General features: G+C 38.3%; 3 protein-coding genes across 7 annotated transcripts; 2 read left to right on the forward strand and 1 right to left on the reverse strand.

Moving 5' to 3' along the window:
* The first annotated feature begins 69 nt into the window (after nucleotides 1-69).
* On the forward strand, nucleotides 70-1,635 carry Rps13 (ribosomal protein S13). Its single transcript, XM_076781244.1, has 3 exons — nucleotides 70-211; nucleotides 654-781; nucleotides 1,288-1,635. The coding sequence occupies exons 1-3, from the start codon at nucleotides 189-191 to the stop codon at nucleotides 1,590-1,592; spliced, it is 456 nt and encodes a 151-aa protein (XP_076637359.1). The 5' UTR covers nucleotides 70-188; the 3' UTR covers nucleotides 1,593-1,635.
* Nucleotides 1,636-2,214: 579 nt separating this feature from the next.
* On the forward strand, nucleotides 2,215-8,676 carry Exp (expansion). Of its 5 annotated transcripts, none has more exons than XM_076781219.1 (10): nucleotides 2,215-2,344; nucleotides 2,844-2,938; nucleotides 6,045-6,178; nucleotides 6,302-6,459; nucleotides 6,540-6,771; nucleotides 6,853-7,051; nucleotides 7,137-7,375; nucleotides 7,450-7,540; nucleotides 7,850-8,068; nucleotides 8,239-8,676. In XM_076781219.1, exons 3-10 carry the CDS (start codon nucleotides 6,068-6,070, stop codon nucleotides 8,352-8,354), a joined length of 1,365 nt encoding a protein of 454 aa, XP_076637334.1. In that variant the 5' UTR covers nucleotides 2,215-2,344; nucleotides 2,844-2,938; nucleotides 6,045-6,067; the 3' UTR covers nucleotides 8,355-8,676. The 5 variants fall into 5 exon arrangements, with proteins under 5 accessions (XP_076637334.1, XP_076637336.1, XP_076637332.1 ...); XM_076781217.1 differs by lacking the exon at nucleotides 2,215-2,344 and adding an exon at nucleotides 4,962-5,874 and having other exon boundaries at nucleotides 2,639-2,938; nucleotides 5,956-6,178; XM_076781218.1 differs by lacking the exon at nucleotides 2,215-2,344 and adding an exon at nucleotides 2,670-2,773.
* A 139-nt stretch (nucleotides 8,677-8,815) lies between these two features.
* On the reverse strand, nucleotides 8,816-11,092 carry LOC143349740 (kynurenine/alpha-aminoadipate aminotransferase, mitochondrial). The gene is made up of 8 exons (XM_076781225.1): nucleotides 10,754-11,092; nucleotides 10,463-10,628; nucleotides 10,202-10,388; nucleotides 9,999-10,115; nucleotides 9,586-9,909; nucleotides 9,338-9,464; nucleotides 9,005-9,213; nucleotides 8,816-8,921 (listed from the first exon to the last, which is right to left on the reverse strand). Exons 1-8 carry the CDS (start codon nucleotides 10,818-10,820, stop codon nucleotides 8,844-8,846), a joined length of 1,275 nt encoding a protein of 424 aa, XP_076637340.1. The 5' UTR covers nucleotides 10,821-11,092; the 3' UTR covers nucleotides 8,816-8,843.
* Between the last annotated feature and the right edge of the window lie 15 nt (nucleotides 11,093-11,107).

Genomic DNA, 11,107 nt, shown 5'->3' on the forward strand with positions numbered 1-11,107 from the left:
CAGTTAATTAAAATTACTGAACTTTGCCTTTGGTTTTTTAGGTTTTAATATATTTTTTGTCGGTAACGATGAATAATTTCCATATTGTGAAGTTTCCCGCTAACGTTTTAAATTAATACGATATTCTACTACTTGATGAGTGAACAAAAATAGCGCTGCTGTCTCTTATAGAAGAAAAGCAGACAAAGATGGGTCGTATGCACGCACCAGGGTAACGCAAATTAAATTTTAATATAATTTACCCTTATAAACCCTTTCAAATGTTTTTTCATTGCATAATTTTTTAACTTCTTCTACTATTACAATATAAATTTATAAATTCTTCGTATGAGTGGCTGTTATAGTGAAATTTCTTTAGCCGCCATGTGTTTCTTGTTTAAATTGATAATAAATGAATTTTGTACGTTAATTGGAGCATGTTTCGTGGTGTTTCTGTACTTTCAAGTTTAAGATGAAGTACATTCGTCTGTTTCGAGAACTTCGTACAATTATTCGTTTTTAGTATACATAACCTCAATGTTTTGACTGCTATATTTTTTACACAGTTACTCTCACCTGTAGTTTTACACTAGTTGATTAAATAGTTTGCATGGTGAATACATTACACATAATAAACTTAGGATTTATCGTAATAAAAACTTGTATTGTTGCAGAAAGGGTATATCCCAGTCCGCATTACCATACAGACGCAGTGTTCCAACATGGTTGAAGTTGACACCAGAAGATTGTAAAGAATTGATTTATAAACTAGCAAAGAAGGGACACACACCATCTCAAATTGGTAAAATATCTTTTGTGCTTTGTTGTATTATGTGCCACAACTTGATTCAAGCTTTGTTTGTGGTAACAAAATTAGCTCAGTATTTAAAGGTTCAGACATTTAAAACACTCAACATTGAAAACTGTCATTATAAAATAATAATCTGTAGTTTTAATAGTACAAGTTGTTCTTTTAGATGTATGAAAGTTTTATTTAGATAATTTTATTTATGCAAACTAAGAAAGATTCAATATTTCATTGTTGTCTCTTTACACAAAAGTTTGCAATATTAAAAAATACATGATGATTTTTGAAATGATTATGATCTTTTGTCTCTTCATCATAGGTATCATCAACATTTTTAAATTGTCTATATGTATTTGATAGTTGTTAAAATATGCTCATATATTTATAAAATTCTCTGTGAGCGTGTGTGCGTGCATGCGCGTGCATATATATTAAAGAAGTAAAATCTAAAAATCAAATTTTATTATAATAATTTAATTTGAATTAACCAAAACTTTTAGGTGTGATTTTACGAGATTCTCATGGAGTGGCTCAAGTACGTTTCCGCACTGGAAATAAGATTTTGAGGATTGTCAAGAGTATGGGACTTGCTCCAGATTTACCAGAAGACCTTTACTACTTGATAAAAAAAGCAGTGGCCATTAGGAAGCACTTGGAGAGAAATCGCAAGGACAAAGACAGCAAATTCAGATTGATTCTTGTAGAATCCAGAATCCACAGACTTGCCCGGTATTACAAATCAAAGGGAACTCTCCCAGCAAATTGGAAATATGAAAGCTCCACTGCTAGTGCACTTGTTGCTTAATTATTTTCTTGTATTTCTTAATAAAATAAAAACTTAACAGTTATTTATGTTCTATTGAGCATACCTCTTCCAGTCCTTAAGTATTTCTTTTTCCCTATTTTTAAACATTGTTTTTCACGTTTTCGAGGGAATTGATTCAGAAATCTGTGGGGAAACTCTTTAATATTTCCAAAAGATTTTCGAGAGTATATATGTATGAATTTACATCCACCACTTTCAACTGTCCCAATTCTGACGTCAGGTTCATACAGACCATAGATGCCAGACGGAACACCGGGTGCACTGGGGACACCTCATTCCACTTTCTCACACTATGCTAGATCACGCATATGTGAGTTCGTAGAATTTCGGAGAGTGGACAAAGGCAGACTGACATATGCCCTCTTTTTCAATTCTCCGAAGTTGCCCGAAGTAATTTCGGACCATCTCGTGGGCTCCATTTTAGGTCCATTTTAGACTTTGTTATCGGGAGGACATGATATGGGAAAAGGTGGCACGTATCTTATAACTAAGGGAATGATTTGGAGTGGAAGAGAAAGGTAAAAATGATGAGAACACAAAATTCTTTGGAATTAATATATATATATACATATATCATATCAAAAGTTGGTAACAAAGGTTAGCAGTGGTCAACAGGGGCCAGCAGAGGTTGGCAAAAGCAAGAAGAAGCCAGTAGTAATCATTATATGCTGTCAGAAGTATCAGGAGTGGTCAGCAGCAGTCAGCAGAGGCCAACGTTCAAAAGCGAGAAGGTAAATGTGAGTCTTCCTCTCTCGACTCCCACGAGACGGTCGAAATTACTTCGGACAGCTTCGGAGAATCGAAAAAGAGGTCATGTATCAGTTTGCCTTTGTCGACTCTCCGAAACTCTACGAGCTCACGTATGCGTAACTTGGCATAGTGTGAGAAAGTGGAATGAGGTGTCCCCGGTGCACCCGGAGCTCCGTCTGGCATCTTTGATACAGACTCAAGTGGGGCCCACGACTGGCCCACTGTCACGCATGCGCGGCCTTCGTCCTCGACTTCTTTCGAGGACGGCGCATGCGTTCACCAAGATGGCGGCCAGGTTCTCACTCTCCAGTGGGCAAGGTTCTTCCAAAGCTGCGCCATATTAAAAAAACTCTGAAATATTTTATCGGTTTTTCGGTTGGTTCGAAGATTTTAATTTGCATCGAATAATTGTCTGTCCTTGCTCATTCGTTCTATTAAAGTGAAGTTGATGGACAGTACACGTGAATTCGACGGTTTCAGGAAGTGAATTATGGGTAACGGAGAAGACGCGAGTGCCTTTGACGTTTGCGAACCATATTGAAAGGCATTTGGAGAAGTTTCGTTGTCAAAGAGAGGTATGCCGATTAACAAAATGAAAAGATACATTTTTCTAAAACTTTAAGAGAAATTTTTAACACTGTAATAGTTAGTACTTGAATATCAAGAACCGTCGTTGTCCGCTATCGTCTTTAGTGATTTGAATGCGTGATCACACAAATGCTATTTCGTTTTTCCGTAATCAACTATAAAAATTAAGGTTTCGATCGAAATCTTTCGTTTCATCGTGTTCGACGACGATCGAACGTTAATTAGAATTGTTCGAAAACTACAACGAACTAAATTTAAAAAATGTTTGGAGATTTTAAAACGATTGAAATGTGTATGCAATTGTATAACATATGGTATTGAACGGTTGACATATGCGGATGTCTTCAACGTTCCAAAGATATTTTTTCGAAGAAAAGTCTTTCTTTTGCCATTTTACGAAGACGAGAGAGAATGATCACAAGTTGGCATAAATTCATTATGTAATTCGTAAAAGCCGAACGTTCCTTCCAATGTTGCACTGACACTTTAAGAATTCGTAAATGTCAAACATGCTTATGGAAATAGTAAAGGGAAAGAGAAAAAGGAAATGTCTCGATGGTTCGTCGTATTTTAACAGAGAATAATATTTCAACGGTGTACATTTAAAAATATTCTTTGCCCGGAGGTTTTAGATTATTCGGCCATTAATGAAAGTGAAAGTGCGATGGTATCGCAGATATATATATTTTCATACTAATAATAATAATAGAACTGATAACAGTGGCAGTAGTAGTTAAATAATTTTTATAATAATTGAACTTATAAAATGGGTTACATACATTAATACTAGAATAGATTTTTTTAAATATTGAATGTTAAGACATTTATTGGCAACGAACATTTTATTATCAGCTGTTGTGTTATTATCTCGCTGTAGTATAGTTATTATTTCATATTGTTATTTGAAAATTGCTTAAAATTTGCTCGATTTTAACCAATGCAAGATATGTCCCTAAACTTTATTTCAATTTTAGTCTAATGCAATGTTGATATATGCATGCAGTAAACATACGTGTGCCATATATTTACGTCGACTTGAGTCAACTATTTTGGAACCATTTACAGTGAACGTTGGATATATGATCGAAATGATCTACAGCATAAATGCCCAGTGTTCATCCCCACCACTGAGGGTGGATTCCCCTTGAATCTACGTTCAACAGTCGACTCGAGCTGTTTCTATAATTAGAATCGATCCATCTACCCCATAAACGCCTGGATTGGGTTCCCAATTTTCGGTCATATATCCAACTTTTACCGTAGCACGTAAGTTCGCGTCTTAAGTTACTCGAAATTACTTGAGGCTTTTACCAAGTACTCAAAGTATTCGAGCACTTCGCGTGGACGCGTGTTCGACCCGCGATACGTGTACGAATTTAAAGGGACGAACATTCGTATTCGATTCACGCACGGCATACAGCACGGGAATTCGTTCCTTTAAACAGCTTGGAAAACACTGGCCAATACATTCGAAATCTTCAAAATCTCACGCGTATAAGAACCATCTTTTCCTATTTCTATAGCTTTCTTCTTTTCCCTCCGTGCTTTTTCCACTTCCGTGCCAATCATTTAACTCCCCCCTCCCTTCCCAGCAACTTAACTCTCCTTTTCATCTTTCCATCCATCCGATTCACTCTTCAGAGTATCATTCCCTTTATTATATTTCCTCTAACGTAAATTTTAAAATAGCAATTTAGAATGGGTGACAAAACGAGATTGCAAACAAGATACTACTATCTACATTTTAATTCCAAACCGGACAAGCAAGTGACCGGTGACTTACGAACGACTTTTGCGACCAACTGTGTCTACGAACATGGGGTTACGCGCGTTCGAAGTGAATCTTGCAGTTTCGAGTAATTCTGAATCGCCTGAACGCGATGTTACAATTATAATTCGCCATTTGTAGAAGCGGTATGTGTCTCGTCTTTAGAGAAACATTCGTGGGAGGGGAAAAGACGTACCGCGAGAGTGACTCGGTTTAAAAAAAATTTTCTAAACGTATTGCAGCTGGTGAAGGGGGCAGTTGGTACGGCTCTGCCGGCACTCAGCCTTCGCATTCTTCGGAGAGAAGTGAAAGCCAAGAGTTTCAGGGAAATTCTAGGCGGAATCGAATCCCTTTTTCCATCGTGCTCGCCTTAGATACGCTCGATAATTTTCTTCGAGAACCCTGTCCAGTTTAGATATTTTTGAATCTGAATTTTCGTTCCTCTGTACTTTCGTGCCCTTCTTCGGGAGACAAAATCCAAATAAACCGTTCCCAACCAGTCGAGGAAGTCGGAAAACGTGGTTGCCGGCCGGCAACTTAATTTTAGAACGTGATCACAACGCGAGAAGAAACTAACAAACGACATATGTAGCTAAACATTATGTTAAACTTGGAATGATTCCTGAAGAAGGCCATCGACTGAAACCAAAACGTTGATTCAGTGAAATTGCGTTCAATTTTTACATTCCCAAACGAATCGATTAAACATTTGAAAGGGGGCCCAATGTAACGGTTTAAAAAGATCGATCTTCCGCATAAATCAGAAGTATGTACGAAAGCAAATGCTCGAAGAATACGTAACGAAAATTACATCGAAATTAGGGTCACGATGACGAAGTTATAGCCCGTTTAGTGAGATCCGTTAGACTTCGACGACAGCAAGAGGTCGTCAGTAGGTGTAACTGTGCACCAATTTCAGCACCAACCTGCTTTTTCGAGACACACGCTCCTGGAAATATATATACTAAACTGAATATTTCAGTCATTTCATTGATTGAATGTTATAAACGTTGAGCGTTCGAGTACTTAAGCGTACGTACATGGTCAATGGCGCCACATTTTGTTGCAGAAATGTTACGCGGTGAAAGTATCGGCAGTTTATGTTTACCATTAAAGTGGAATTAATACTCGATAGTCTCCAGTTACGCAACGACGGTAACTTTCGATCGAAAATACATAAAACTCTGCCTGCTGTCTCGTCGATTAACCGATTACGATTGAAAACGTTATTTATAGCTGTCGTAGAATCGTCAGGATATGTGGATTAGTTGTTTGAACGCGTCGTGCTTTTAAAACGATTACCAAGGACGTTTGTTTCGGTTCAGATTGAGCGTCTTCCGGTGAGAAAATGGTATCGAGGCGGAAGATTCTGTCTCGATCGAGGGACAACCTCGTCGAATCACAGTACGAGGATCAAGACGAGGAGGACGTGTGGTACAATCTCGATAAACTCCATAAGGTAAGTGATTTCACATGATATTAGACGACGCCATTTTTAAATTTGAATACACATTGTATTTCCCGTAAATTCCGAGCCGGTAAGTAATCGTAATGATACGTGTCGTTGCTACATCTGTTGTAGGATCACATTCAAGAAGTTTTGGACAAATGGAATCAGATAGACGACGAAATTTGGGCAAAGGTGATCGTTTTCGAAAGAAATCGGAGGGTAGCGAAAGCATACGCCAGAGCACCGGTTCTCACGATTAACGGTTCCAACGATGGATTCGACGGTTTCAGGTAAAACGAACGAAATAATTTTAGGTAAGCCGTTGCGAGTAGAGAAATTGAACTACAAAATTGTCGTTTACGAAATGTAGGATAGGATTGTGCGGTTTCGAGAATCCGATGAGGGACGTGACGACGGAGGAGGCGAAGAAGCACATAAACCAAGGTGTAAAAATCAAGATGGACGAGCAGGGGAATATATTAATAAAAAGGCTGTGTAAAAATAACGTTTACATAAAGCCGACGAGTCGGGAAGACAACGCAATTGGAGCAGAAATCGCAGTGAATTCTCAAGGAGCGTTAGAACACGAGAAGCCAGGGAAAGTGAGCATACATTGGGTCTTACTCTGCTTCTGCGCGCGCGTTATTATTTATTCCATTCATTTGTTGCCCTACAATTCTCAGGTGTTCGACATGAACAAATTTCAAACGAATCTTTCTCGAGAAACTCGAAGAGCCTATCCCGACAGAAGAAGACTGGAAATGCAATGTTTGAGCGCTATCGTTTTCGTCAGAACCGAAGCGGATCTACTTCAGTGTCCCGTTTGGGTTCTCATTGTAAATGTCGTTGGTCTAGACATGTTGAAGTCCAAGTTACCACCAGGTATAGTGCCTTAGACTACTTAAGCATTAAATCACCGCTTGCACTGAGAAGGACAAAATTGTTCATGTTTCGACGAACGCGTTAGTTTTAGCGCTACAAAGGCCGGTGGATATTAAGAATCGACCTAGGATACCGATTCCCGACGAAGATCCTTACAGCGTGGCAGGAGTTTCGTCTTCCATCGGAGTCTCCGAGGTCTTCCACCCAGATCGAGAAACTCGGGAACAGATCTATGCTCAATCGACGAGCTGTAGGCAGAGAAGAGCCGAGAGACCACCAAAACTACCACCGAGGGAGAATCTCTACGGCCACGATATACCTAAGGTATTTATTTTATTTTATTTAGCGTTAAATCAATTTTTGTTTAATAGAAGAACATATTGATTCTGTAATTCTAGCCCGATTATGACGACATAGAAGACGACTATGCTAGGAAACCAGTCATAATCAACGAGGAGAAAAGAAGGAACGACGACAAGAAGAAATACGGTAAGTACGTGAACACATCCTACATTTTTCCATCATGTTCCATCCCGAATGTTCCGATTTCTGACGGTTAAATAATTTAAATCCATTTAACGTTTCTTAAACGATCGAGTTCGTTGTGTTGATTAGTGTATGTTATAATGAACGAAGAAGAGAAAAGAAGAAGCGACGAGAGAAAGAAATACGGTAAATATGTATATGTATCCTTCGTTCTTCCATCATGTTCCATCCTGAATTTTCCTCTTTCCGAGGGTTAAGGTTCATTGTATAGATCGGTATATCAGTATAGTAACTATAGTGTTTCTTTCATAGACGATCCGTATTACTGCGGATTACGGGCTCGTGTTCCAAACTTCGTGAAGATGGCGAAAAACAGTAAAGTCTCGTCGAGAGGTTATTTAAAACCTCCCCAAGCACCTACATACGTTGCTACAGGTTACGCTAGCAGCCAATCGTCTCAAATTTACGGCCATTTACCAGGGAATCGACCACCGATTATGTATCATGCGAGAAGCTTCGAAAGCGGACTTGGTACTACCACTTACTTTCGCTAAAGTTGAAATAAGACCAAGACTTGATCATTAATTAACGGCTAATACATTTAAACGTTCGAACGATGCCAATGTTACTATATGAACTTGTTATTGTTTGCCTAACGGCAGTAATGGGTGACAATGCAATTCTTATTTTATTGGTTACAGACTCGGATGGTAGAAACGAGTCACCGTATAATCATATATACGGAAGGTTTCCGATACCGACTAGAGGTGTACTTCCTCCTGCGCCTAGGGCAATGTACATCGGAGAGTGGGATTAAAAATAAAGAGAGTTAACCAGATGGAAGTTAGCGTATAAAGTGAACGAACAATAAAAGGTTCGAGAAACGAAATAAAAGGAGCTGCATCATACGATGTAGCTCCGTCTGATGATCATATAACAAAAGATAACAAGATATAATGGAATTTAAAGAGGAACAACAAAAGGCAATCGCATCGTAAGAACCAGAGGATGTTGTATCTTAGGATCAAAAGCGAAATGTAACGAAGACTATGTGTAAGAAGGTAATAATTAAGAAGCAGAGAGAACTAAAGCAGGGGAGCAGAAGAAATAGAAAAAGGGAGAACTAATCTTCCGTTTGTACCTATAAACTGTATATTGTTAATGTACTACATAAAATACTCAAATTTTTATTGCAATAAAATTGTAGAACAACGTTTATTCTTATCTATGGACCTTGGGCGATACAAGAAGCAAAGTCGATTGTTTTTATCGAAGGCGATATTTATTCTCACAATTAGCGTTAGAACTAATTAATACATCGTGACTTGTTACTAGTCTTCTCTTTGATTTCTTCGCGTATCACCTTCGCCAGCACCGAGATCGACTAAAAAATCAAAACGTATTATTATAGGATCTGAACTTAGTCTTAATTTAGAGTACTTTAAAGATTTGAAATAGACGAAATACCTTCTCCATTTCTTCGGGAGTCGCGTAGCTGTAGCTGATTCGTAGATGTTGTTCGGGTTTCGTGGGATCCAAAACGAACGCGTGACCGGGAAGAATAAAAATGCCCTCAGAAACGCATTTCTTCGTCGCGATCTCCAACACGTCTTCTAAATCGTTCACCTTCAACCAAATGAACATTCCACCGAGCGGAACGGTCCATTCCGCCAATCCTATAAGATACAAAATAATTATAGAGCAACGAAATAAATTAAAACATTGTATTTTCATTATGCTCTAACGTTTAGAAGGAAATAGAATGATTAGAAACAGACGGATAGCGTCCGTGCAAAGTACCTGTAAGATGCTTTTGGATCGAGGCCAACATAATGTCACGTCTTTCACGATAAAACCTTTGAATATCGCCGAAGTGTTGCTGCAACTTTTGCGTATCCCACGTGTCCAAGAATTTGTACAGCAACATCTGCGAACAATGAACAAAACGATCGTCCGTTTTTAGAGAATGCTTGTAAAATATAGTCTCTAACGAGGACGATGGAACGTTGAATTTAAACGAAACGAAAACTAAAGAATTGTTGAATTACCTGCGACAAAGACGACGGATGTATAGTCGTCGTCTCGTTGTGCATGACCAATTTTTTAATAAACTCCTCGTGCGCTGTAACGACACCTAAACGGAGCCCGGCGCTGAGAATTTTACTGAAAGAATCCAGACGTATCACGCGTCCATCGGTGTCGAATTCGAGAAACGTCCTCGGCCTTTCGTCGAGGAAATTAAGGAAATAATAAGGATCGTCCTCGACGATCAAGAAATCGTAGATCTGGGCCAACTCGTAGATCCTTCTTTTTCTAGAGTCCGGCAGAGCCGTCCCCGTTGGATTGGCTCCTGTCGGATTCACGTAGAGGACCTGAAAAATTGCAAAAATCGAAAAAAAAGAAACAATCGATAAAACTGATTATGAGTCATCCATACGTGTTTACAAATCTCTTAATTCACCTTTGGCATTGATTTTTTATTTTGCAATCTCTCTTCGAAAACTTTCGTTATCTCCTCCGGGATTATTCCGTTCTGATCCTGTGGGATTCCGATTAATTCCGATGTTATCGGTTCAAGCTAGAAAAAATGAGGAACGATTGTACTGTAAAGTTTACAAAAATAGTAAATTAGATTATATAGAGTACTTAAACAATTTATTTTACCGCATTGAGTATACCATTGTAAATGGGTTCTTGAACCATTACAGGATCTCTGGGTTCCACGATCATATCGAAAACCTTGCTACACCCATCCATCGATCCTGACGTCAAAATTACGTCCCATTTCGTATATTTCGGTTCGTACCAGTACTTTTGGTGTTCCCTTATCTTCTTCAGTAATGGTATATACCTTAATCGAAATTTAGTTCCATTTGGAAATTCTTCCCCATTTCTAATAAATAAATTATCGCATCGAACAATTACCCTTGAGAAGGACCATACTGAAGCGACCAAGACAACTCTTCTCCCACTAATTTCACTTCTTTGCCGTTTTTGTACGTCACAGAGATCTTTTCAAACGGAAACGTGGTAGTATTTGGCATTCCATTCGCAAGACTGATCGAGTTAGGTCTCTCCATGAAATCTTTTGCTACACTCAATGATAAATTACGATAGATTAATATTTAAAAAATTTAACGCGACTTTAAAATATTTTTAAACGTCGGAATCCAAAGTCGACAACAATTACTAACCAGAATTATAAGTAATTCTTACCCCATTTGCGAAGAATGCTAGATTTTCGTCTGCCGGACACTTCCGTGATGAATCTTGTGAAATCCATTATTGATTCTCCAATTTTTCGACTGTTTCGACTGGTCTCGTTTTTTAAATTCCAATCAAGTTCTACGTTTCCAAGGTGTATACTCACTTTTGATTCTCCCCTTATAATATTCTATTCAACATTAATAATCGAAATAGGAATTGAATCTATTCAAGAACGCTTTAAAGTAACATCGATTGCAATTGCACGTCTCCTCTCGACAACAGTTTTCGAAACACTGATTCCCATTCCAATAACTCAAATAAACACGAGTGTGGTATCAACATTTCTAATTACCAGAGATAACT

The sequence above is a fragment of the Colletes latitarsis genome, chromosome 14 (genome assembly GCF_051014445.1).
Source record: "Colletes latitarsis isolate SP2378_abdomen chromosome 14, iyColLati1, whole genome shotgun sequence".
NCBI classification, from domain to species: domain Eukaryota; kingdom Metazoa; phylum Arthropoda; class Insecta; order Hymenoptera; family Colletidae; genus Colletes; species Colletes latitarsis.